Source organism: Mandrillus leucophaeus, unplaced genomic scaffold (genome assembly GCF_000951045.1).
Source record: "Mandrillus leucophaeus isolate KB7577 unplaced genomic scaffold, Mleu.le_1.0 Scaffold66, whole genome shotgun sequence".
NCBI lineage: Eukaryota > Metazoa > Chordata > Mammalia > Primates > Cercopithecidae > Mandrillus > Mandrillus leucophaeus.
The window spans coordinates 5,126,316-5,154,181 of record NW_012107141.1 but is presented as its reverse complement, the minus strand read 5'-3'; the positions used below and the strand labels follow the sequence as shown (position 1 = coordinate 5,154,181).

Here is a 27,866-nt window from a genome sequence, read left to right as displayed (position 1 = left end):
GAGACAGGGTCTTACTCTGTCTCCCAGGCTGGAGTGCAGTGGTGTGATCATGGCTCACTGAAGCCTCCAACTCCCGGGCTCAAGTGATTCCCTCACCTTAGCCTTTCGAGTAGCTGAGACTATTGTCATGAATGGCAAAACCCGTAATTACCTTGACACCAAGCTAATATAAGTACGCGCCACCACACCATGCTGGTTGAAAAAAAAAAAAAGGCTTTTTTGGTAGAGACAGATTTCATTACGTTGCCCAGGCTAGTCTTGAACTCCTGGGTTCAAGCAATTCTCCCACCTCGGCCTCCCAAAGTGCTGGGATTACAGGTATGAGCCACTGTAGCCAGCCTATATTGAAATTTTTGATCCATCTAGAATTTATTTGCATACAAGATGCAGTATCATATTCCTAACATGGCTACCAGTTGTGCTCATTGATTTAAATGCCCTCCCCAATGTAGATTAATTTTATTTTTATATTTGAGTCCATTTCTAAGCTTCTGATTCTGGTCCATTGATTGCCTATTAATATGTCAATAATAAATGTGCTGGTAATGAAGAGTGTAGTGATGAAGACAGCACATGTTCTGGAGCTAGCACCTGAGTTCAAATCTGAGCTCTGCCACTTATTGGCAGTGTAAGTTTGAGTAGGTTAATCTCAATGGGCTGTTAAGATAATTAAATGAATTGTTCTATTTAAAGGGCTTAGAATAGTGCCTGGCACATAGGGTTTATTGTTCGCAATTATAGTGGAATTATGGCTTTATAACAGATTCTAATATCTATTACAGATATTAACGAGGCTAGTAGCTCGTTCTTTTCTTTCTCAGGATATTTCTGGTTATTCTAGTCTACATATTTTTTCTGTATGAGCTTTACAATCATTTCTCTCAAGAAAATAAGCAAATAAGCAAAAAGTTCTATTGGTATTTTTTTACGGAGATCATGTTAACTTATAGATTAAATTAAGGAACACTGACAGGTTTATGATTTTAAATCTTCCTAAGAACATACCATGCCTTTCCATATGTCCAAGTCTTTTTTTGTTTCTAGTAGTGTTTTAAAGCTCTCTTCATATGGTTCTTGCATATTCTTGTTACATTTGTTCCTAGGTATGTAATCTTTTTTTTTTTTTTTTTTTTGAGATGGAGTCTTGCTCTATTACCCAGGCTGGAGTGCAGTGGTGTGATCTTGGCTCACTGCATCCTCAAACTCCCAGGCTCAAGTGATCCTCTCATCTCAGCCTTCCCGGTAGCTAGGACTACGGGCACACACCACCATGCCTGGTCAATTTTTGTATTTTTTGTAGAGACAGGGTTTCACCATGTTTCCCAGGCTGGTCTCGAACTCCTGGGCTCAAGCAATCTGCCTGTCTCAGCCTCCCAATGTGCTAGGATTGCAGGTGTGAGCCACTGAGCCTGGCCCTTATTATTTTTTAAACTAAATTATTGATTTTAGTATATTTTGTCCATCTACCTTGCTGAAGCATAATGTTTATAATAGATTTCAATTTGATTATCTTGGGCTTTCCAGCTAAGTAATCACATCATCTGCAATCATGTAATTTTTCCTTCTCCTTTAAAATTTTTATGCTTCATTTCTTTTTCCTGCCTAATACAGTAGCACTGACTGGTTATTTTCAGAAAGATGGAAATAATGTTAGCAAAGAGTAAATAGTGAAATTATTATTTTTTGAGACTGAGTCTCGCTCTGTTGCCCAGGCTGGAGTGCAGTGGCACAGTCTCGGCTTACTGCAACCCCCGTCTCCCGGGTTCAAGCAATTCTCCTGCCTCAGCCTCCTGAGCAGCTGGGACTGTAGGCGCATGCCACCACCCCCGGCTAATTTTTTGTATTTTTAGTAGAGACAGGGTTTCACAGTGTTAGCCAGGATGGTCTCGATCTCCTGACCTTGTGATCTGCCTGCCTCAGCCTCCCCAAGTGTTGGGAATACAGGCGTGAGCCATCGCGCCCGGCCCTGAAATTGTTTTTATAATTATATATATCTAGGACTCCTATCTCATATTTCTTCCTTTTTTTTTTTTTTTTTTTTTTGTTTTTGAGATGGAGTTTTACTCATGTTTCCCAGGCTGGAGTACAATGGCATGATCTTGGCTCACTGAAACCTTTGCCTCCTGGTTTCAACTGATTCTCCTGCCTCAGCCTCCCAAGTAGCTGGGATTACAGGTGTGTGCAACCAAGCCAGGCTAAGTTTTTTTGTATTTTTAATAGAGACAGGGTATCACCATGTTGGTCAGGTTGGTCTCGAACTCCTGACCTCAAGTGATCCACCCGCCTCCGCCTCCCAAAGTGCTGGGATTACAGGCGTGAGCCACCACGCCTGGCCGTATTTTCTCCGTCTGAAAGATGAACATATAAAAAGAATTTCAGATATATATGAAAATATATGAGATATAAGAAATATATATGAGAAAAATCTTTTATGTCAAAAAAACAGTTTAGACAAATGTATATTCAGCATAATCTCTACTATGCAAAGACAATAATGCATAAAAATACTAGAAATAATTAGCAAGTATTTTAATGGTGAGTGGATTTATGAGTGATTATTTTTCTACTTCATTACACTTTCCTGTACTACTACATTTCTACAGTGAGCAAGTTTTTCTTTGATGATCAGAAAAACATAAACAAACAGGAAAAAAAGAATTAATCAAGTATGCAGCTTTTGGCTGAACTTGACTTTGAGCTTATGTGCTGATGCTTGAAATCCCTATCACCAAGCTCTCTTGACTCAGGCCAGTTTTGTGACCTGCATCAGGAATGCTTTATCTATTTCTTCCATCTGGCTAGGTAGTCTATAGTCTAATCCCACAATGATGTCACCTCTCTTCTGCTCTTCTTTTATCTGAATCCAGGTGTTCTCCAACATGCTCCCACCCTCAGATTTGTGTCCAGATGTCCATGCAGCTATAGATCTTTTTGATATCAAACTGTTTTGTGTCGTTTAAGTCTCTTAAGTATATATTTTTTTCGTTGCCCATGATCCTCCACAAGACCTCCGAATGACCTAGATTGAAGTATATTCCACAAGAAAACCTTCCCTCTGGTATTCTTGAGCACTGACTCTCTTTGAGCAAGCATTTTCTAAAGTTTTTGAACCCTGAGATGTCTCTTAAGACACTCCAAGGAAACGCTATCCTAGCCAAGATGATGATTAACACAACTTTTGGAGATACAATGTTCTTGAAGGAAGTCCAGAAACCATATTGATTGGCTTTATTACAAATTTCTATTATCTAACCTCAACTGGACACTCATGGCTACTGGATAATCCTTTTAGTCATCTCCTTTTAACTTGGCATTACATGCCTTTAGATATTTTCCGTTCTCAAATTTCCAAGCTAATCCTATGCCCCAAATCCAAACTCTCAGCAGAGAACCTCTTATTTTCTTGAGAAGACTGAAGCCACCTTTTTAAGTCCCTCAATTTCCTTCCTTTATACCTTAATACTTCTCTGCATTTTCACTTATCTGCACCTCTTCCTTCCTTCTTTCAGAGAAAGAAATCTTCCCCTTCTCTTCCTACAGTTAATCTTTCCATCTATGCTCTTGAGTCCATGTTATCTCAGTTTCTGGGACCTTACTCCACCAACTATCTCCTTTACACTTGCATGGTTGACCTACCTTCTCCATTAACTCCTTGCTGTCTATGGGCACATGTTTAAGTGGTCCCTTAATCTAAAAAATCTTTCATAGACTCTCCTCACTAACACTCCTTTCTCCTACCTTTGTTTTCAAAGCCAAATTTCTCAGAGGAGCATGCTATGTTCATTATCTCCCCTTTCTTACCACCCATTCATTCACTCAGTAACTCCTTCAACGTTGCTTCCATCACTCAACTAAAACTGTTCTCTTGGAAGTTATAACTCACTTCACCCCAACCAAACTACTGTAGCAAATCTTCTAACCTGTCATACTTAGCAAAACTCACTGAGTCCTCTGTTTTTTGCTTTGCATTTTTAAATAATATGTTTATACTGCTATTTCTTGATTTTTAAATTTTAGACATTATCTTTTAACTTCCAGTTGAAGATGACAAATTATCTTTTTCATCACCCACATATACTTCCCATCTGTCCATCTTTTCGTGATACTAATTTTGGCTTACCAATATTCAGTATTTACTCATTTATGACTATGTAAATATTATGCACAGCAAAAACACAAAGTATATTATTATATTTTCTTTCTTATACAACCTTTTGTTTTTCTTAGAATAATTATTTCTTTCTCGGTGTGTTGGGGTTTCTAAGTATTAATCAGTGCTTCTTCAACTGAAGTATTAAACCCTAATTCTCCAACTGAAGGTTGGAAAATTTTTTTACACAACAGATAATCTATCAGTTTTATTATTTAATTTTCCTGCAGAAATTCCTCCCAGAGCCTTCTGTCCTGCTATTTCAATCTGAATTGCTTTCTAGCTATCTTGCACAAACTGTTGTCCTGCAACTATCTTCCATTATCATTCTAAGAATTCTCTTTTTATCTCTCCTAGCATCCCTTGATGCTAGATCTCATAATTTCATCTTCCTAAACTTATTCTCATTTTTTGATATAACATACTCTTCAGTAGTTTCATAAGAAAGGCTGCTGCATAAGAGTTAAAATTTATGAAACCCTGCCCATCTAAAACTCTTTATCCTCGGCTGGGTGCAGTGGCTCATGTCTGTAATCCTAGCACTTTAGGAGGCCAAGGTAGGCAGATCACCTGAGGTCAGGAGTTGGAGACCAGCCTGACCAACATGGTGAAACCCATCTCTACTAAAAATACAAAAAATGAGCTGGGCGTGGTGGCGGGTGCCTCTAATCCCAGCTACTTGGGAGGCTGAGGCAGGAGAATTGCTTGAACCCAGGAGGCAGAGGTTGCACATGAGCTGAGACTAGGTCACTGTGCTCCAGCCTGGGTGACAAGAGTGAGACTCCATCTCAAAAACAAAACAACAACAACAACAAAAAAAACACAACTTTACCTTCACGGTTGATTGATAGTTCAGTTTGGTACAGAATTCTAGATTGCAAATAATTTTCCCTTAGAATTCTAAAAGCATTGCGCATTTTTTTTTTAACTTCTCATGTTGAGAAGCCTGATGGCATTCTAGTTCTTCCAATTTCTCTTTCTAGAACTCCAGATTTTTAGATCTTATAGTCCTGGACTGGGCCTTTAGTTTTCTTGTTTTTTTCCTCCTGTTTTCTGGGTAATTTCTTGATCTTTCAACCCATCTACTGAATTTTTCTTTCAGCTATTACAACGTTTAATTTCTAAGAACTCTTTCTTGTTTTTTTGTTTTTGTTTTTGTTTTGAGACAGAGTCTTGCTCTGTCACCCAGGCAGCAGTGCAGTGGCACCATCTCAGTTCACCGCAACATCTGCCTACCGGGTTCAAGCAATTCTTGTGCCTCCGCCTCCCGAGTAGCTGGGATTACAGGCACATGCCAACACGTCCAGCTCATTTTTATATTTTTACTAGAGACAGGGTTTTGTCATGTTAGCCAGGCTGGTCTTGAACTCCTGACCTCAGGTGATCCGCCCTCCTCGGCCTCCCAAACTGCTGGGATTACAGGTGAGCCACCGCGCCTGGCCTCTATTTTGTTTTGCTTTGGCTTCTGGCTATCATGTTAGAGACTTCCCCCAAATTTCTGGTGATCCTTGAATACTTGAATATGTTCATTCCTATTTGGTGCGAGGTACTAAAAAACTGGTTATCTGAATGAATTGGAGCTTGTTTATATTAAGCTTCATTGTAGAATGACTGGGTGGAAACCTGGTCATTTCACTGCGCAACTCCTAAATGTCAGATTTGTAGGGACTTCCTCTGATGCTATTTCAGTTTCTCCAGAAAATATTCCAGAATCCTACCTAGGGGATATTCATTTGGCAGCCAGCATTCTGACAGCTAAGCAAGGGAAGGGAGCTAGAAAATAAGTGTCAACATTTAGCAGATAGACACTGACAATCTTTTTTCACCAGGGCATCTCACCTACGCTCTGTGCCTGGTGCTCCTGAGTCAAGAGCTCCTCTAGTTTAATATCTCCAGTCTTCTATGGAATGAAGAAGTGTAGTGACCTTGATGCTTGAAGTTGGGGAGGGATCTGGGGATCTAATTGCTCCTCATAATGACTTTCAATATATCCTATTATTTTCAGCTCTCCTCTCACTCCCAGTTTCAGAGTACTTGACACCTCCAATTCTTTTTTTTTTTTTGAGACGGAGTCTTGCTCAGTCACCCAGGCTGGAGTGCAGTGGCATGATCTCAGCTCACAGCAACCCAGCAACCTCCGCCTCTTGGGTTCAAGAGATTCTCCTGCCTCAGCCTTCTGAGTAGCTGGGATTACAGGCACCTGCCATCATGCCGGGCTAATTTTTGTATTTTTGTAGAGATGGGATTTAACCATCTTGGCCAGGCTGGTCTCGAGCTCCTGACCTCAGGTAATCTGTCTGCCTCTGCCTCCCAAAGGGCTGGGATTACAGGTGTGAGGCCACCGTGCCTGGCCGACACCTCCAATTCTTGAACACTTTTAGGCCTAAATGGCACAAACATACCTCTTCCCTTTTGCAAGTAGTTATACATCAGCTTCCTTTACCAAATCAGTTTTTAGTTATGCGTCTGCTGTCCACCGTCTAAAATTTGGTGGACGTCTATTATTTCCTGTCATGTCTTCCTTTGTTTCCTTTGTCCTTTTGCCTTTACATCTTTTCTGCCTCTTTATTATACTTTTATTTTATTTATTTAGATTTATTTATTTACTTTTTGAGGCAAGGTCTTGCACTGTTGCCCAAGCTGGAATGCAGTGGTGTGATCTCGGCTCACTGCAGCCTCTGTCTCCTGGGTTCAAGCGATTCTCCTGCCTCAAGTCCCAAGTAGCTGGGACTACAGGCATCTGCCATCACACCTAGCTAATTTTTGTATTTTTAGTTTACATGGGGTTTCACTATGTTGGCCAAGCTGGTCTTGAACACCTGACCTCAAGTGATCGTCTGCCTTGGCTTCCCCAAAGTGCTGGGATTACAGGCATGAGCCACCGTGCCTAACATATTACAATTTTAGTGTGCTCTACAGAGAGGGCAAATAAACACATGTATTTGGCCTGACACTTTCTACAGAGGTCTGTAACTATTTATATGTCCATTTTCTTTCAAATGAGACTGTGAACTCCTTAAAAATAGAACTATATTCTCCTTATTCTTTTAGTACCAGTACCTAGAATAATACCTGGCACAGAGGACACACTAAAAAAATACTGTTAAGGCCCCGGCCTCACGGTGGCTCAAGCCTGTACTCCCAGCACTTTGGGAGGCCAAGACGGGCGGATCACGAGGTCAGGAGATTGAGACCATCCTGGCTAACACGGTGAAACCCCATCTCTACTAAAAAATACAAAAAAACTAGCTGGGCGAGGTGGCAGGCGCCTGTAGTCCCAGCTATTTGGGAGGCTGAGGCAGAAGAATGGCATAAACCCGGGAGGCGGAGCTTGCAGTGAGCTGAGATCCAGCCACTGCACTCCTGTCTGGGCAACAGAGTGAGACTCCGTCTCAAAAAAAAAAAAAAAAAAAAAAAAAAAACTATTGAATAAACGAATTGATGAATGAGTGAGCTCCTTGTATATCTTTCACCTGACATAGAGCTTTGAATATTGAAAGCACTTAATAATACACAAATTCAAAAAGGAAAACTTTATGACTGACATTTTGTACCTAAAATTTCAAATATATGGTTCTCAGGAGACTTGTGTACATGATAAGTATCACTTACATGGCTACAGCATTTAGGGTATACAATACAAACAGAATGTAGTCCTGTTAACTAAGTAACTGCTAAAAGTGAATTCTGATTCCATTGTTTGAAAAGTCTCCATCTTAATATGTTTTTCAAAAGAAATTTTCCCCATCCTTAGTTTTGATTTTTTTCTTTCTGAGACAGGGTCTTGCTCTGTTGCCCAGGCTGAAATGCAGTGGCACGATCACAGCTCACTGCAGCCTTGACTTCCTGAGCTCAAGGAATCCTCCCACCTCAGCCTCCCAAGTAGCTGGGGCCAGAGGCGTGAGCCACTATGCCTGGTGAGTTTTTCTTGTTTTTGTAGAGATGTGGGTCTCACTGTGTTGCCCAGGATGGTCTCAAATTCTTGGGCTCAAGCAATCCTCCCACCTTTGCCTCCCAAAGTGCTAGGACTACAGACATGAGCCATGGCAACTGGTGCTTTTTGATTTGTTGCTGTTGTTGTTGAGAATGTTGCCCAGGCTGGAGTGCAGTGGTGCAATCTCAGCTCACTGAAATCACTGCCTCCTGAGTTCAAGAGATTCTCCTGCCTGAGTCTCCCAAGTAACTGGGATTACAGGTGTGCACCACCACGTTCGGCTAATTTGATTTTTTTAATAGAAGAAGAAAGGTGTAGGAACATATTAACCACAAATTAAAAGACTATACAAAAAGCCACTGGCTGACTTGAGAACAAGTTTGTACACAGAGATGATAGTATTACAGAGCATATGTACTGAAATCTTCCACCCTCAATACACTAAAATACTGAAATTTTCATAGTAGTCATAGTTTTTATGTCACTTTAGAGTCAATATGCAGAATAATTACAAAATATTTTTCTAGGATCTGCTCAAGTATACAAAAATATAGTTTGTAATATATCAAATATATCTTATGAAATAAACTTAGCAATAAAGCAAATTTCTCCATCACATATCATATTTGCTTATTATTCTAGATAAGCTGGTTTCCTCCTTTCTTTTCAAAAAGCATATTATTATCACTTTAGTGCTCAAGCTGCCTAAAATGCCTTCTTCCCTCCCTCCTATTCAATTTCTGTCCATCTTTCAAGGTCCAGTCTAAGCTTCCTTTTCTTTCTTTTTAAGTTTTAAAATATTTCTCAAAAAAAATAGAGACAGGGTCTCACTATGTTGCTCAAGTTGGTTTTGAACTCCTGGGCTCAAGCAACTCTCCTGCCTTGGCCTCCCAAAGTGCTCGGATTATAGGCATGAGTCACTGCGCCCAGCCTAATCTTCCTTTTCAATGAAAGCTTCCTTCCAACGAGAGCTTCCTAGCCTCTTTCTGATGCTCTGTAGCACCTTTTTGAACCATACATCCCAACACCTGATTACATTCTATAGGATCCCACCCCCTACTTGTCTTCCCAGCTAGATTGTAAGCATCTTGGTAGCCAGGGCGCAGCCTTCTTTCCTATATCTCATAATTTCTAGTACCACTTTGGACACATAGCAGATGCTCAAGCAAAATTTTCCTTTATTAAAGCTATAAAAATAGCTTTGTTTTTACTATGATTATAAAAACGTTATATGCTCATTATAAAAAAACCCAGACAATATAAAAATGTGTGAAGAAAAAAAGTAGTCTCAACACTAAGAGAAAATCATTCACAACATTTCAGTAAACCTCTTTCCAAATATTTTTGTATGTATGTAAACATATAAAGACATAAAGACACATAATTTTATATAAATAGTACTCTACCATCATGCTGTTCTTACAATAAATATAAATGTTCAGTGTCCGCCTAGAATATTATCACATATTTGCTCATCATTGCTTTCTCAATTTAATTTTAAAAGTAGAAACGTACTTTCAAGGAATTATTGGCCAATTAGCATAATACATAAGGCTCTGATCACTGAAATTATATATTTTTCAGACTATGAATTCTTTTGTCATCACATCTATTGTAATTATAACATAAATTCATTTTTTCATCCATATATGTGTGTGTGTGTGTGTGTGTGTGTGTGTGTGTATTTACTAATTAAAAGAGAGCTGCAATACATCCATATATTTTAAAAGATATTGGTCACCTGGTAAACACTTTTGTGGATTACTCATTAATCCTCATACATTTCGTTATACATCTTTCCTGAGGTTTCAATTAGCTAATATGTCTTCATATTCCTTCTTCAAGTGACAAAGCTGATGATAATTACTTTCCTATATCGGTTTCATCTCAATTGGATGGCCTCTTGTTTAAATGACAGTGGTGATGGTAGAGCCTATGTTATATAATTTGTCCATGTAAAATCCATCATATTGAGTTTTTGAGAAATGGTAATTTACAGCTCTAAAGGTTCTTTTTGGTCCTGTGCATCTAGAAAAACAGCTTGCAACCTACTAAGTTCCTTCTGGTCATGCCAGATGAGAATTTCCAGACTGTTTTTCAAATCAGGGCAAGGGGAAAAGAACAGAACAGGGAATCCTTGGCTGCCCCAGCCAGCTTCAAAGAATTCAGTGTGCTGGGAACAGCAGCCAACTGGGTGCGACTGACTGCACCCTTGCTCCAAAGCCAGAGAACAAAGATGAAGAGTGAGGAAATTAAGGAGATTCTTGAAGTGACTTCCCAGGAGGAATCTCAGACCAGCCACACCCAGTCCCTTCATCTTAGTAAATAACTCAGCAAAACTGCAAATGGGCTTAGTGGAGTCCCTGAAGGAACCTCTCCCACAGAGTGGGGGATTTCTTCCTCACTGCTGCTACATGCAACTTCCCCAAACCCAAGCTTGCCTGCAGGGGAAGTGTGTGCTCTCCCCAAGTCACGGCATGTTTATTATATGATGAACAAACAAACAGCAAATGGTTCTTGGAGGGTTTTCTCTATTTCCTGGCAGCAGAAAGAAACCAGCTGTCTTACGGTTTAACTGGGGTTTTGGCTTTTTTAATACAGTTTTTAAAGTTTTTAGTGGAAATCCTATTTTCTGTCTTTATCTGATGGTTAAATTGAAATCTGAAGTGCTCCCTCCAAGACAGGCTGAACTGATTGGTAGTGGACTATATAAATAAGCTCGACCCAGCAGGCATTCATTGCTTTATTCACCCAGTATTTATCAAGCACCTACAATAAGCAAGGTTCAGAATGGGGATCGAAGATAAAGTATGCAGTCTTTGCCCTCAAGGGAGCTAACAACGATCATTATCACAATGATAAAAGCAACAGACTTTGACAGAGCAGTTTTTACATACCAGGATTACAGAATGCTCCAGTTAGTTATCAAATCTAGTTTTCACAACACTGAAGTAGTATATTGTCCATTTTATAGATGAGAAAACTAAGGCTTGGAAAAATTAACCTGACCTTGGTCACACAGCCATATCCAATAAAAAAGGCACTTGAACGTAGGGCCATTTGACTCTAAAGTCTTTCTCTTTAGTGCCTCACACAGAGGTAAACAGTTGATATCACAAATTTACAATCTAGATGGGGAAAAAGGAAAGATAAAAATCCACTTATTCTTAATTCCACACAGCATTTTATGAAAGGGATTATGTATTTGCCAATAACTAAATATAAGGTATGACAGGACAAGTGCCCTAAGAGGTCGCTTTTGAATGGAGGCAGGGGAGGGAAAGGAGAGGAGGAAATGGGAATCTACTTGAGCTGGGTCTATTTGAGGATGGGCAGGACTGTGACAGACAGACACAGGGGAAAGTTCTACATGGTGGGAAAGCAAAAACAGAGTTGTGAAAGGGGGAAAGCACAGAGTGTTTGGGGAAAGTGAGTGTTTCTGTGTGGCTAGAGTATAGTCTTATGAGTAGGAGAGTAGTGGTTGGAAAAGCTGGTGTTGGGTCATGAGTGGTCTTATGATAGTCATAAATTCATATTTCATTAGTAGGCAATATAGAACCATTGACGTTCTCAGCAGAAGTGACAAGCCCAGGGCTGTGCTTCAGAGAATTACATTTCCAACAGTCTTGCAGGAGTTCTCAAGCTTCAATGTGTATGAGAACTACCTGCAGAGCATTTAAAATGCCTGGGTCCCAACCAAAAGGATTCTGATTAAAGTGGCCTGGGGTGGGACCTGGGCAACAGTATTTTTTAAAAGCACCCTAGCTGATAGTAATATGCAAGCAGGGTTGAAACCACTTAATGTTTCCCAAACTTGAGTGATCCTAAGAATCATCTGAAATGCTTTTTAAAATTAATTCCCGGGCCCCTTGCCTGCTGGCTGTGGTCGAGTAGGTTTGAGGTGGGATCAAGGAATCTGTCTTTTTGACAACCTCCACAAGGTGTCTAATTAGCGTTCTAAATTAGGGTCAGGCAGTAGCAGTGGGAATCAAGAGCAGGTTATGCCAAGCAAAATAAAACTGGAAAATATTAAATTTTCAACATTATTTATATTTGCTTTTATATACGTCCAGCTTTAAACCCACCAAAACAACCAAATTGGAGTATGGTTTATTAAACTGACATCTTTAACCTAAGGTGGTTTTATTTGATTCATAGTGTATAAACTTTAACTTAATCATTTACTTTTGTTTCTAACAGAACAACAAGAGCAAGAGATTTCAGAAGCCTAAGAGGTATCATTCAATTTCTGGTACATCTAGGTATCATTTATCTACCTATCTATCTATCTATCCATCCATCCATCCATCCATCCATCCATCCATCCATCCATCCATCCACACACCCACCCTGTTTGAGATGGTGTCTCACTCTGTTGCCCAGGCTGCAGATCAGTGGCTATTTACAGGCACAATCATAGTGCACTTATGGCCTCGAACTCCTGGGCTCCTGGGCTCAAGTGAGATTACAGGCATGTGCCACTGTGCCTGGCTTGGTAGATCTACTTTAGAGAATGGGTTTAATAATGTTGTGTGTTACAGTCTCACTTCGGCCTAACTTTAAAATTAAAAAACAATGACAACGGTCGGGTGCGGTGGATCATGCCTGTAATCCCAGCACTTTGGGAGGCCAAGGCAGGTGGATTACGAGGTCAGGAGTTCAAGATCAACCTGGCCAACATGGTGAAACCCCGTCTCTACTAAAAATACAAAAATTAGCTGGGCATGGTGGTGCATGCCTGTAATCCTAGCTATTTGGGAGGCTGAGGCAGGAGAATTGCTTGAACCAGGACCCAGGAGGCGGAGGTAGCAGTGAGTGAGATCTTGTCACTGCACTCCAGCCTGGGCTACAGAGCTAGACTCTGTCTCAAAAATAAATAATAAATAAACAACAACAACAACAACAAACTCTTGTACTTTCAAAGAACTTCCAAAATCTGCTTATTATGTCCTTCAAAGCATGAAACATCCAATAAACAAGTATTATACATCCCTCTCTAATAAGAATTATTATTTTAAAATTTTAAACCAGGTGGAGTAACTATTTTTTCTCTTGAAGATAGGTAAAATGGAACTTAACTTGTAGCTACTTTACCTTCATCTGTAAAACAATGAAAGAAGAAATAAAATCACACTGGCAATGCATTCTTATGCCTTAACTACTACAATTACATTTTGGGCTAGAAAATTATACATTCATCTCAGAGACTAAATGACACAAAATGTATATATGTTCATTTAGCAGCAGAGCATAATGGCTAGAACATTTGACTGGCAACCAGAAGACTTGAATTTAGTCTTGGTTTTACAGGTACTACCAAGTGATTAGGAGACCTTGGCTTCAATTTTTACATTTACACAATGGGGAAGGGTTGAAGTAGATCAGTAGTTTTCAAACCATGTTCCACAGAAGCTTAGAATTTTGCAGAGGCACTTAGAAGTTTCTATAAAAGTTTAATTTCAATTCTCATTAAAAACATACTTATATTTAAAGTCTATAAGAAAAATGAAATGTACACTAAATATGTTGCACAGTAAATTTTAATGTATATACATTATCAACCTGTGCTCATAGGTTAACTCATTGGTGGAATTTCTCCTACTCCACAAATATACATATATTTGCAACTGTAAATATACCACTGATTAGGAAGTTTTTATCTGCTCTCGTCTTTTTCTTTTCTTTTTAATCCAGGACTATATTGGCATAAAGGCTGAGATTACATAAAATCTTTATACTGGATGAGAAGACAGATGTTGTCAAGTTCTCCTTTTACTTACATGATCTGGGTATGGAAGCAAATGCAAAGTAGATTTATTATTTTATAAAATGCTTGATAATTACAAAATGGAAGTCTTTAAGTGTTAAGATACTAACAAAGGAGTATGAGGTAGTCATATTTGTACCGTGACTGGAAAGGCAATGGCAGAAAAAAATTCAAGGAGTAGAGGATCATATAAAAGAGAAGGCCAAAAATACTGTGTAGATAAGCACTAGCAGTTAAAATTATACAAGCAGTTTTCTTTTCTTTTTTTTGAGATGGAGTCTCGCTCTGTCACCCAGATTGGAGTGCAGTGGCATGATCTCGGCTCACTGCAACCTCTGCCTCCTGGGTTCAAGCAATTCTCCTGCCTCAGCCTCCTGAGTAGCTGGAATTACAGGCATGTGCCACCATGCTCCACTAATTTTTGTGTTTTTAGTAGAGATGGTGTTTCACCATGTTGGCCAGGCTGGTCTTGAACTCCTGACCTCAAATGATCTGCCCACATCAGCCTCCCAAAATACTGGGATTATAGTCATGAGCCACCGTGCCTGGCCAAAATTACACAAGCAGTTTTCAAAATTAACATTTACATTTTAAAAAATATTACACTGGATAACATACAGATTGATACAGGCTGTCAATTTTATTAGGACAAAGTCTTTAAGCTGCAGATCTTTCTGAGTTATTTGCAGGGATGTAAGCAGTTGTATCAAAATGTATTCTTTTGTACTAAAGTTTCCTGATTGACATAAGGCAGGTATCAGGACAATTGTAAAAAAAAAAAAAAAAGTAATTGCAAATATTTCTACCTTAAACTAAAATCCATTGAATAAAAGTTTATCAATGTGGAAATTTTACTGATATTTTAAATAAATTAGATGGCTCAGTTTGATAATGCAGGGCAACACGGCCATACTCACAACTTCAGATAAAATGTTAATGATGAATCAAAACAGGTTTTGGACTCAACATGCAAAATAAAATGAATCTTTCTGTGATGAAACTGTGAGTTAAAAAGAAGACCTCTGTATTAGTCTGCCCAGGCTCCATAACAAATACCATAAACTGAGTGACTTAAACAGCAGAAATTAATTTTCTCACAGTTCTGGGGACTAGAAGTCTAAGATCAAGGTGCCAGCAGAGTTGGTGTCTGGTAAAGGCTCTCTCCTTGGTTTGCAGACAGCTGCCTTCTTACTGTGTCCTCACATGGAGGGGCATGGGCAGCTCTCTGGTATCTCCTCTTACAAGGACACCAGTTTTGGTGTCTCTTCTTGCAAGGATACTAATCCTTCCTATCTGATGAAGTCCTACTCTTATTACCTCATTTAACTTTTATTTCTTCCTTACAGGAGGAATTTCTTCAAATATAGTCACATTGGAGGTATAGCTTCAACATGGGAATTTGGGAGGCAGACACAGTTCAATCGTACTAGCCTTTGAGTTATCTGATATTTTCAAAAAATAACACCATTGAACAACTTATATATGATGTTATACTATACATTTATTTGTCTCCAAAAAATAAAATTTTTAAACTAGCTGAGAAAATTTGTTGACTTCTCCAGAGTGATTACTCATTAATTAGGAATGTGAGCAACTCAGCTTTGAAACACAAATTTACTATCACTCCCTTTCTGAACATTAGTAAAGCTAAAAAAAAGATTAGTCAAAATGTTAAAAACAAATCTATTAGTATTTGAAGCTACTTATCTGTATGAATCTCAATTTTTTCACACACTTTTACCTTAAAACCAAATAAAAGTCCTCAACCTCATCAATAGGTTCTTGGAAACTGACTTTAAGTGAAACAAGGTATAATAAAACCAATTTCATCCTAGGCGAATTGACATAAACAAGAGTTAAGTTCCTATGGCATATTTCTGGTCACAAATAATCACCCAACTTCTAAATGAAGACCCCAAACACCTCTAATATTAAACATTGAAATAAATGTGGGCCATACATACATTTAAGAAAGGTTAATAACAACAAGTAAGATTACCCAATTTTTGGTGAATCACTGAATGACGACAGTTGTAGTGGTGGTGGATTAAATCAAGGAATAGATGTTTGCAAGTAGAAAAATTTAAAGAGCACCTCTTCCTACCAGGAATTACAAAACAATCACGAATATGGTGGGCTGGCTGAATGCTTTCATACTGCATCACTTATTGTTGTGCAGTTGTATGATTATCATCTACTTTATAAATCTGTATTTGATAACAGTTTGTATTCATTCGTTTTCCAACCTGCTTATTCCAGCTTAGGGTTGCAGGTGGCCAGAGCCTATCCTGGAAGCCTGAGACACAAGGTGAACCGCCCTGGACAGGACATCATTCCATCTCAGGGAGCACACACACACACCAACATTCACTCACACTGGGACCACTTAGTCACACCAATGAACCCAACACATACATCTGTGGGAGAAAACTGGAGTGCCCAGAGAAAACCCATGCAGACATGGGAAGAATGTGAAAACTTCACACAGACAGTGGCCCCAGCTGGGAATCAATTTTTTTTCTCATCAATGTTATAATGCAATTATGTTATTTGAGGACCTGCTGTACTGAAAAACTTTTCCCCTAAGATCAGGAACAAAACAAAGATGCCTGCTTTCACTACTTCTATTCATCATAGTACAGGAAGCTCTAGCTGGAGCAATTAAGGAAAAAAAAAAGGCATCCAAATTAGAAAGAAATAAAATAACCTCTGTTCACAGATGATATGATATTATATGCAGAAAGCCCTAAAGGTTACACACACACACACACAAAAAAAAACTGTTAGACCTAATAAATGAATTCAGCAAAGATGCAGAATACAAAATCAAGACACAAAAATCAACTACACGCTGGGGTGGTGGCATGTCCCTGTAATCCCAGCTATTTGGGAGGCTGAAGCAGATGAACTGCTTGAACTCGGGTGGCGGAGGCTGCAGTGAGCCGAGATCACACCACTGCACTCTAGCCTGGGCGACAGAGTGAGACTTTGTCTCAAAAAAACAAAAATCAATTATATTTTTATAAATTAACAATGAAAAATATGAAAAGGAAACTAAGAAAAACAATTCCATTTACAATAGCATGAAAAGAATAAAATACTTAGTAATAAATTTAACCAAGGAGGTGACAGACTTGTATACTGAAAACTACAAAACATCGCTGAAAGAGGCTGGGTGTGGTAGCTCATGCCTGCAACCCCAGTGCTTTGGAAGGCAGAGGCAGGAAGATTGCTTAAGGCCAGGAGTTTGAGACCAGCCTGGGCAACAGAGTGAGACCTCATCTCTAAAACAAATAAAAAATTAGCTGAGTTTGATGGCACAGGTGGGAGGATTGCTTGAGCCCAGGAGTTCAAGGCAACAATGAGCTAGGATTGTGCCACTGCACTCCAGCCAGGGCAACAGAGCAAGACACTTTCTCTTAAAAATATTGCTGAAAGAAACCGAAGATGACCTAAATAAATGGAAACACATCCTATGTTCATAGATTAAATGACTTAATATTGTCAAGGTGATACTACTACTAAAAGTGATCTATAGATTCACTGAAATCCTATTGAAATTCCAATGGTATTTTTTTAATAGAAAAAACCATTAATAAAATGTCTTTAAAAGGACCAAGAATAGGCAAAACAACCTTGAAAAGGAACAAAATTGGATGACTCACACTTCTTGATTTGAAGACTTATTACAAGGCCGGGTGCAGTGGCTCAAGCTTGTAATCCCAGCACTTTGGGAGGCCGAAGCAGGCGGATCACAACGTTGGGGGTTCAAGACTAGCCTGACCAACATGATGAAACTGTGTCTCTACTAAAAATACAAAAATTAGCAGGCATGGCAGCATGCGCCTGTAATCCCAGCTACACAGGAGGCTGAGGCAGGAGAATTGCTTGAACCTGGGAGGTGGAGGTTGTGGTGAGCTGAGATCGCGCCACTGCACTCCAGCCTGGGCGACAGAGTGAGACTCCGTCTCAAAACAAACAAACAAACAAACAAACAACCAAAAAAACCCCAACTTATTACAAAGCCACAGTAATCACAAGGACAGATAAACCAACAAAAGAGAATGCAGATCCCAAAAACAAAAATCCTCATATATATGGTCATTTAATTTTTGACAAGGGTGCCAAGGGTACCATTCAATGGGAGAAATGACAGTCTTTTCAACAAATGGTGTTGGGAAAACTGAATATGTACATGCAAAAGAATGAAGTTGGACCCTTACCTAATACCTTACATAAAAATTAACTCAAAATTGATCAAATACCTAAATTTAAGAGCTAAAACTAGAAAATTCTTAGAAGAAGACACAGGGGAAATCTCCATGACACTGGATTTGAAAATGATTTCCTGGATATGACACCAAAAACATATGGGGCAAAACAAAAATAGATAAATTGGACTTCATCAAAATTAAGAACTTTTGTACATCAGAGGATATGATTTAAAAAAAAGTGAGAAGATGACCTACAGAATAGAAAAAAATATTTTCAAATCATATACCTGATAAGGAATGAATATCCAGAATACATGAAGAACTCCTACAACTCAACAACAAAACAGCCTGATTCAAAAATGGGCAAAGGGCTTGAATACATATTCCTCTAGAGAAGATATAAAATGGCTAATAAGCATATGAAAAGATACTCAACATCACTAGTCATTAGGGAAATGCAAATCAAAACCACAACGAGATACCACTTCACATTCTTTAGGATGGCTATTATCAGAAAAATAGAAAATAGCAACAAGCATTATGGAGGATGTGGAGAAACTGGAACCCTTATGCATTGCTGGTGAGAATGTAAAATAATATAGCTGCTGTAGAAAACAGCACAGCAGTTCCTCAAAAAAATTAAACATAAAATTACCATACGATACAGTAATCCCACTTCTAGTTATGTGCCCAAAGTAATTGAAAGCAGGTTCTAGAAAGATATTTGTACACTTATGTTCATAGCAGTATTATTTACAACAGCCAAAATGTAGAAACAACTCAAGTGGCCATCAATAGGTGAATGAATAAACAAAATGTGGTATATATACACAATGGAATATTATTCAGCCATAAAAAGGAATGAAATTCGGATACACATTACAACATGGATGCACTTTGAAAACATCATGCTAAGTTACATAAGTGAGACACAAAAGGACAGATATTGTACACACTTATCTGATATATCTAGAATAGTCAAATACATAGAGACAGAAAGTAGAATGGTGGTTTCTAGGCACTGGAGGAGGAGAGAAATGGGAGTCATTGTTTAATGGCTACTGAGTTTCAGTTTCACAAGATGAAGAGTTTTGGAGACAGAGGGTAATAATGGTTGCACAACACTGTGAATGTACTTAATGCCACAGAACTGTCCACTTAAAAATGGTTAAAATGGTAAATTTTGTTATATGGATTTTATCCCCATAAAAAAGATTTCTCAAATTAAAAAGTGGTAAATAGTAAATTTTGTTAGATATTTTACCACAATAATAAGAAAAACCATATATATATATATATATATGGTTGCAGCGAGTTGAGATCACGCCACTGCACTCCAGCCTGGGCAACAGAGTGAGACTCCGTTTCAAAACAACCAACCAACCAACTAACCAAAAAAACCCCAACTTATTACAAAGCCACAGTAATCATAAGGACAGATAAACCAACAAAAGAGAATGCAGATCCCAGAAATAAAAATCCTCATATATATGGTCATTTGGTCATACATATATATACATATATATATATATATATATATATTTTTAAGACCTAGTTTCAAGATGAAATGATTTCTAAGGTCCCTTCTAATTCTAAAATTTTATGTGATATGGAGATATCAAGGAGAAAAGAGAAAGAATCTATTAATAGTTGAGAAAAAAGCTCCTGACTGAATTAAGAGTGTAACTTTACCTTTTAGTGATTATAAATGGACCAAGAAGCTCTAGCAATGGTAGCAAACTCCAGTGCCTACAGACGACACGCAGGGAACGTCAGCAGGTGAAGCAGGGCAGCTTGGGTTGGTGGTAAATCTGAGACCATATGCCCTGTCTAAAGGGAGCAGCTGCATCTCTGCCCTGGTGAACTGTCTCCCTGCAGGAATGTGGGCATGGTGCTGGGAGGATTTTCCATTCTTCAAGTGAAACTGAAATTGAGACTTTTATGTGAAACATTGGCATCTAATTGAATCTAAATATTTTTAACACTGCAAGCCAAAGAAGACACATCTGTAGGCCAAGGCATGTGTAGTTAGCTGACTACTAGTTTGTGATACCTTTCATGGAGTGAAGGTAAAAACCCAGAATACAAAAGAAGGAATGGAGGTACTATTCACCAGTGTTTAAAGTTTGATTATGGATAATGATCTAAATCTTTCAAATTATTATTTTGGAATACTGAATATTATTTTAATTAGGTGTTATTTACTATAGTAGGGCTTTGATTGGGCTGGTTTTTAGTGGGGCACTTTGAACATGAGGTTTAGTACCTGGTATATAGCATTTTGTCAATAAGATTTATTAATTTAAATCAGAAGTTCCTATATAATATAGAAAAGTTAATGTAAAGCAGATTTTAAAAACTAACCTATCCTCTGATAAAATGAATGATAATATAATCCATTCAATAATCTATCTTCTGTATCATTATGGGGAAATGGTAAGCCTTCATATTATATAACAAAAAAATCATTCACCTATATTAGGTGCTAGGGATATAATTACTGGCAAAACAAACAAGGTTCCTGTCCTCATAAAGTTTATAATTTTAATAAGGGAGATGGACATTAAGTGTCATTCAAGTAAATACTGAATCAGAAACTGTAACAAATGATATGACTAAAAATCAGAGGATAATCTGAAAAATTATAATGGAAGGACCCAATTCAGATAAGGGAGGGAGTCACAGAGAAGGCTTTTTTAAGGACCTGACCTTTAAAACTAAAACGTAGAGGTATTATGTATGGAGGGTTGAGGAGTTTCAGGTGGGAGAGAAGATGGTGACAAAAGCATTCCAGGAATGCTTGTGTAACAGCCCCAAATAACTAACATTGAAAAAAAAGAGAACATTAAATAGGGGGAAAGATTAAAGTTATTGGAGGTAGAGAGGTGAATGATTTGAGGGGTCATCAATTGTCAATTTTCTCCCTGGAGAAAAGATTTTGAAGAAGGAAATAAACATGAAAAACGAAGGGAAAATTAGGAACTGAGGAGAAATAAACAAAATGGGAGCTAGGAAATAGGCACTGAAATTCTTGTCGATTGTCTACATCCAGTTTCCAGGAGAAAATGAGGAGAGGCGATGCACTGGTTGGAGCAGGTGAACATAATTGGCTGGTGGGGCCCACATTAGTGAAGAGACCACACGGAAGGGTTCTTGTTTGTTTAAAACATTACAGAAGCAACAATTGCTCTTTAATAATTCAAAGACAGCCACCCCACTCCTGTAGTAAAGCACTATTAATCCTCACTGAATGATTTTTACTGGTGAAGATGAGGCTTAGTGACAAGCAAAATCAAGTGGAAGTTCAAGGCAATTACACAAAGAAGTCAGACCAACAGCTTCATTTCAGCCTAAAGTGTCTGCATTTTCCCTTGACATCACTTTGTCCACCATAAACATTAGATATTTTAGAAAAAGTAACAGATTTTTATCACATAATCAGATAGACCCACTGCAATTCCCTGATTCCTAGAATGTAAGCTCTATAAAAGCAGGGATTTTTGTCAATATTCTGATCATACAGCAAAGTTGACAAGAATAAAAATTTCTGTCTGTCCCAGTCACTGCTTTATCACCAGCCACTGATACATAAATGTTTGTCGAATGAATAAATATGAACACAAAACCACTGTCAATTCAGAGTGAAACATAAAAGATAAAAGGAAAAAAAAGGAAAGGAAAAAAGCAAGGAAGGGATGAAACTGGTCATACTTTACATCCTGGCATTCATTCTTGACTCTTTCTCTGCCACATCCCTCACCCAGTCAATCAGCAAATCCTGTCAAACCAACTTCTTAAATAGCTCTTCATTTTCATGGTCATTTTTGTTATACTATGAGTCTCCTAACTGGTCTTTGTTTTCACTTTTACCTGCCTTGCATTCTATTTTCCATGTTTTGTCTGTGTTACATGTGAAAATACCACACAAATGGAGAAGATTCTACTAACTTCAGGAGAAACTTTTTATTTCCATAGGTTTTTGGGGAACCGGTGGTATCTGGGTACATGAGTATGTTCTTTAGTGGCGATTTGTAAGATTTTGTTGCACCCATCACCCAAGCAGTATACAATGAACCCAATTTGCAGTCCTTTATCCCTCACGCTCAACCCATCCTTTCCCCTGGGTCCCCAAAGTCCATTGTATCATTCCTATGCTTTTTAGTGCACACAAAGCCCTTTGTAACACCTGGGGTAGCATACACAGCAAGTTGTTAAGAATGTGGACTTCGTGGGCTTGAGAGTGGTGGCTCACACCTGTAATCAGCATTTTGGGAGGCTGAGGTGGGTGGATTGCTTAAGCCCAGGAGTTTGAGACCAGCCTAGGCAACATGGTGAAACCCCATCTCTACAAAAAATGCAAAAATTAGCTGGGTGTGGTATGTGCCTGTATTCCCAGCTACTAGGAGGGCTGAGGTGGGAGGATTGCTTGGGCCTGGGAGGCAGAGGTTGCATTGAGTGGGCAACAGAGTGAGACTCAGTCTCAAAAAAAAAAAAAAAGAATGTGATAATGTGAACTTTGTGAAGATGTAGGTTGGAATATAAGCTGTGCTACTTATAAACGCTGTGGCCTTGTGCTAGTTACTTAATTCTCTGACTCTCAGTTTCCTTTTATTTTCCTTTCTTTCTTTTTCTTTTTTTTTTTAGACAGAGTCTCACTCTGTTGCCTAGGCTGGAGTATAGTGGCATGATCTTGGCTCACTGCAACCTCTGCCTCCCAGACTCAAGCGATTCTCCTGCCTTAGCCTCCTGAGTAGCTGGGACTACAGGCATGTGCCACCACACCTAGCTAATTTTTATACTTTTAGTAAAAGAAAGGGTTTCACCATGTAGGCCAGGCTGGTCTCAAACTCCTGACCTCAAGGATCCACCTGCCTCGGCCTCTCAAAGTGCTGGGATTACAGGCATGAGTCACCGCACCCAGCCAACTCCGTTTCTTAACATATAAAACAGGATAGTAATCATATCAACTCATATGTTTATTGTGTGGATTAAATGAATGAATACATGTAAACATTTTGCTCAGTGTATGGCACATAAAAGCATTCCGCATTATCTCCTATTGACTGTGATAGTGTTTCCTTATTATGTGTTAAGTATTGGCCACAATGACTTCTTACCACTTTCCAAAGGAACCATGTTGTTTCATGTTATCATACTTTCAGAAATCGTGTTCCCTGTTTTTGAATGTATTCCTTATTTGCTTAACAGCTTTCTACTGCTCCAAGATCCATCCCAACTGTGTTTGCTCCTTTATAGCCTTCACCTACTTCTACAGAATTTACTATTTTCTCCCTTGTGCTATTACGGAATCTTATGCATGGCTCTAAAAATCACCTGTACTCTATGGAGACTATTTCTACACCACTCTGGTTTTTTTTTTGGTGGAACAGGGGTGGGGTTGAATTAATAATCTAGTTTATTTATTTTATTTCTTCTAGAAAAAAAAAAAAACGGGAGAGATGTACAGAATGTGCAGGCTTGTTACATAGGTATACGTGTGCATGGTGGTTTGCTGCACCTATTGACCTGTCCTCTAACTTCCCTTCCCTCAACCTCCACCCCTCAAGAGGCCCTGGTGTGTGATATTCCCCTCCCTGTATCCACCGTGTTCTCATTGTTCAACTCCCACTTATGAGTGAGAACATGCAGTGTTTGGTTTTCTGTTCCTGCGTTAGTTTGCTGAGGATAATGGCTTCCAGCTTCATCCATGTCCCTGCAAAGGACATGATCTCATTCCTTTTCATGGCTGCATAGTATTCCATGGTGTATATGTTCCACATTTTCTTTATCCAGTCTATTACTGATGGGCATTTGGGTTGGTTCCTAGGCTACTCTGTTTCTTCTCCTAGAATAAGAGCTCCTTGAGGGCAAGTATTTTCACTTACTCATTTGTATTTCCAGCCTCTCATGCAGTGTTGACGCAGAACACACTGAAGCAATAATATAGCCTGGAGTCAGGCTTCATGGCTTCTCCTGGCACTGGCTTTTTCATTGACTGGGTGTGTGACCTAGAGCAAGTTATTTAACATTCTAAATCTGTTTCATTTTCTGCGCAAAGGAAGTAATAGCATCTACCTAACACATAGGGTTGTTGTGAAGAAAAATGAGATAATCTATCTAGAAGCACTTAATAAATGTTAATTGCTACTATCATTTTCACTATATTGTATTTTTCATGTCTAGAAATTCCATTTGGATCTTTTTAATATCTTCCACTAATCTCCTAATCATATTCATGTTTTCTTTACATACTTGAGTATATTTATATGATTTAAAATAACTATTTTAAGGTCCTTGTTAGTTAATTCCATCATCTCTGTCATTTCTGGATCTGTGTTTCTATTGATTAATTTTTCTCCTGGTCAGGGGCTGTATTTTCCTGTTTCTTTTAATGTCTGGTAATTTTGTTTTGTTTTGTTTTTGAGACAGGGTCTTACTCTCTGTCACCCAGGCTGGAGTGCAGTGGTGTGATCACGGCTTACTGCAGCCTCAACCTTCTAGGCTCAAGCAATCCTCCCACCTCAGCCATCTGAGTAGCTGGAACCACAGGTGTGCACCACCACACCCGGCTAATTTTTAAAATTTTTTGTAGAGACAGGGTTTTGCCCTGTTGCCCAAGCCGGTCATGAACTCCTGGGCTCAAGCAATCCACTTGCCTTGGCCTCCCAAAGTCCTGGGAGGTAGGCATGTGCCACCATGCCTGGCCTGTCTGGTAATTTTGAATTGAATGTCAGACTTGGTGAATTTTGCATTGCTGAATGCTGGATTTTGTTAAATTCCTTTAAAGATTACTGAATTTTGTTCTTGTATAGAGTTAAATTACTTGCAGATCAATTTAATCCTTTTTGCTTTTAAACTGTTGAGAACTCTACCCAGTCCCCTGTGTGTTTTGAGGTCTTTTCACTATGGCTGGTAGAAGTGTAAATTATACTTAGCCCCTTGTATACTCCAGAAATTGTTTGGCCCACTGTTTTCTGGTAGTTCTTTTTCCAACCCACACATGTGCAAAGTTTGTAGCCAAAGATTCTGGAGCTCACTGAACAACTTCTTCCTCTTTTGGATTCTGACCTGTAAATTCTGGCTGCTCCAGCCTCCCTAAACCCCAGTCTCTGCCTCCTCAACTCAATAACACTGCTAAGCTCTTTGACAATCTCTCTCCCTATACTGTTGCTTGGAAACTGCCTCTCAGAATTCACAGTCCCCACCTGCCTATTGCCCAATGTCTGAAAACTGCTGTTTCAGATATTCTGATTCTTTCATTGTTAGTGGCAAGAGGGCAATTCCCTTAGCAGATACTTCTTCACAGATAGAAGAGGAAGTACCTATCATTATTTTATCAAATGAAATATATATATGTATGTATGTGTATGTATGTATATACTCAAAATTAAATTCTAATTGAAAATAAAGTTGGAGAAGGCTCTTTTGAGCCGATATCCCTAAACAGAAGTAAAGATTTACATCAAGAGAATATCAATCTTTGCCAGACTTAGAAAATTCAGATTAATATTCCTATACAGAAAAAATTAGTAAAGTGAGAAGTGTAATTTTAAAGGCTTTTAAAATTCTAATAAAACTTTTTGCTTCCAAGAGCCTAAAGTTGCTTAGATACCAAGAGGTTCATTACAGTCTTCATGAGATTATCTGAAATTTGGACAAGATAATTAGCATCAGTGCTCAGTCATGCAGAAATGATATTATACCCCCGTACTTGCTAAAAACTGGAATAAAATATTTTTTGTCAAAAGGGACCAGGTCCTTAGATTTCTACAAGTGGCTTCGTTTTTAGATACGTAAGCTCTCCTTTTGCTACCTCCCAGAAGAGTTAGTTTCCACTTGATCATGCTCAAGTATGCACATGACATTCTAAGGAAGTTATCTGCAGAAGAACAATGCAGTAGGAGCTCCACTCAGTAGGCAGGTACCTGGCATTATAATTGATAAAATGGGGCTTAATAAATCCTTTCCTTTAGAATCTTGCCTCCAAGAGCTTTCACTCATTCTGGATTAAAATTGGAGATTGACACATTCCGGTTTAGAAAGATGTTCTGAAGTTTCCTAAAAAAAGCTGAGAATATATTAAAGCTACTTAACCAATTATTTTAGGATCACCTAGACACCGATGTTGCATTTAGTCTAAGAAGTCTGAGGCTGTCTGACTAAGAAGCATAACAATAGGCCGGGCATGGTGGCTCACGCCTGTAATCCCAGCACTTTGAGAGGCCCAGGCTGGTGGATAACAAAGTCAGGAGATCCAGACCATCCTGGGTAACAAAGTGAAACCCCGTCTCTATTAAAAATACAAAAATTAGCCGGGCATGGTGGCGGGCACCTGTAGTCCCAGCTACTTGGGAGGCTGAGGCAGGCGAATGGCGTGAACCCGGGAGGTAGAACTTACAGTGAGCCGAGATCGCGCCGCTGCACTCCAGCCTGGGCAACAGAGCGAGACTCCGTCTCAAAAAAAAAAAAAAAAAAAAGAAGAAGCATAACAATAAACAGCCAGCATAAAATCTATGTTTTGTGTTTGTTTATGGCACAAGGAGAAACAGGCAATTTGGAGCTGCTTATTCTTAGCAGCTGGATGAGTCACTGGCTGCTGCTATTAGAAAGATAAAGAAACCCACATCTGCTAAGAGTCCAAATGCTACATGAATCCCTTGTGATAGTAAATACATTCTTGAAGAGGCCCCACTTCTGTATCAGGAAAAAAGTTAAGGCTATCTGAAGACCGTTTTCCATAGTTATCTTCATATGTTGTCTCACAGAAACTAGATCTAGCCATATTCTTCAATATACAGCTGACCCTTGAACAACACAGGTTTCAGCTGTGCAGATCTACACTTTTAGGGGGGTTTTTTTCAACCAAATATGGATCGAAAATACACTATTCTAGGGGTATGAAGCCCTGTATACGGAAGACTGACTTTCCACATATGAGAGTTCCACAGGACTAATGTAGGCCTTGATTATGCATGGATTTTGGTATAAATGGGGGTTCTGGAACCAATCCCTGCATATACTGAGAGACGACTGTACTAGGTGGTCTACAACAAATATTTGCTGACTGAGTAAGGGACTGGGAAAGACAACCTCTGTTAATATAGCACAAGCTTTACCTATACACTCACAGTTCCCAGTTTTGTTTATATAGAGACCAATGGAATAGTGTTTCTGAGTTGCTTCACTTAAAATTGAGTCCACATTGGTTTTTGCCTATTAGTGCATTTATTCTGTAAAGGAAACGATACGATCCTCAGTACACTAAGTACTTCTTTAATAATACTGTAATGAAGATGCATGATCTCCAGAGTTACATGTCAAAGAGGCAATGACAGAAGTAAAAATAGTAGAAATAGCACATCAGCATATTAGTAAATCTGGGTTCTATTTTTAGCTTTGATACTAATCCACCATGAAATGTTTCTGCAAGTTACACAATTTCATTATTTATAAAATGGGCACAATAATACCCACTTTACCTATTTCTTAGGACAGTGGAACTAATAAGATATTGGGTGGAAAAGTTTTAGAAAAGAGTTAGTAACTATATATAAAAGTTTAATAGCTGTATATTTAGTAGCTATTTAGAAAACTTACAGTTTTGTAGCAGTAGCATCGATTAGAGCATAGTGGGGAATCTCATAAATTCAAAAGCAGGGAGTCTACCTATTCACTTACTATAACCTCAGTGGGGAGGGGAGGGGAAGGGAAGAGAAGGGAGAAGAGAAGAGGGAGGGAGGGAGGGAGGAAGGAAGGAAGGAAGGAGCGAAGGAAGGAAGGAAGGAAGGAAGGAAGGAGGGA

At 38.8% G+C, this 27,866-nt stretch overlaps 1 protein-coding gene across 1 annotated transcript in view; it reads right to left on the bottom strand.

Moving 5' to 3' along the window:
* The window catches only part of LOC105554813 (chromosome unknown open reading frame, human C11orf49), a 258,467-nt gene that overhangs the window by 109,581 nt on the left and 121,020 nt on the right, over positions 1-27,866 (bottom strand). Inside the window, 1 exon segment of the mRNA XM_012001406.1 lies at positions 12,023-12,029. Within this exon segment, the coding sequence (XP_011856796.1) occupies positions 12,023-12,029 (7 nt within the window).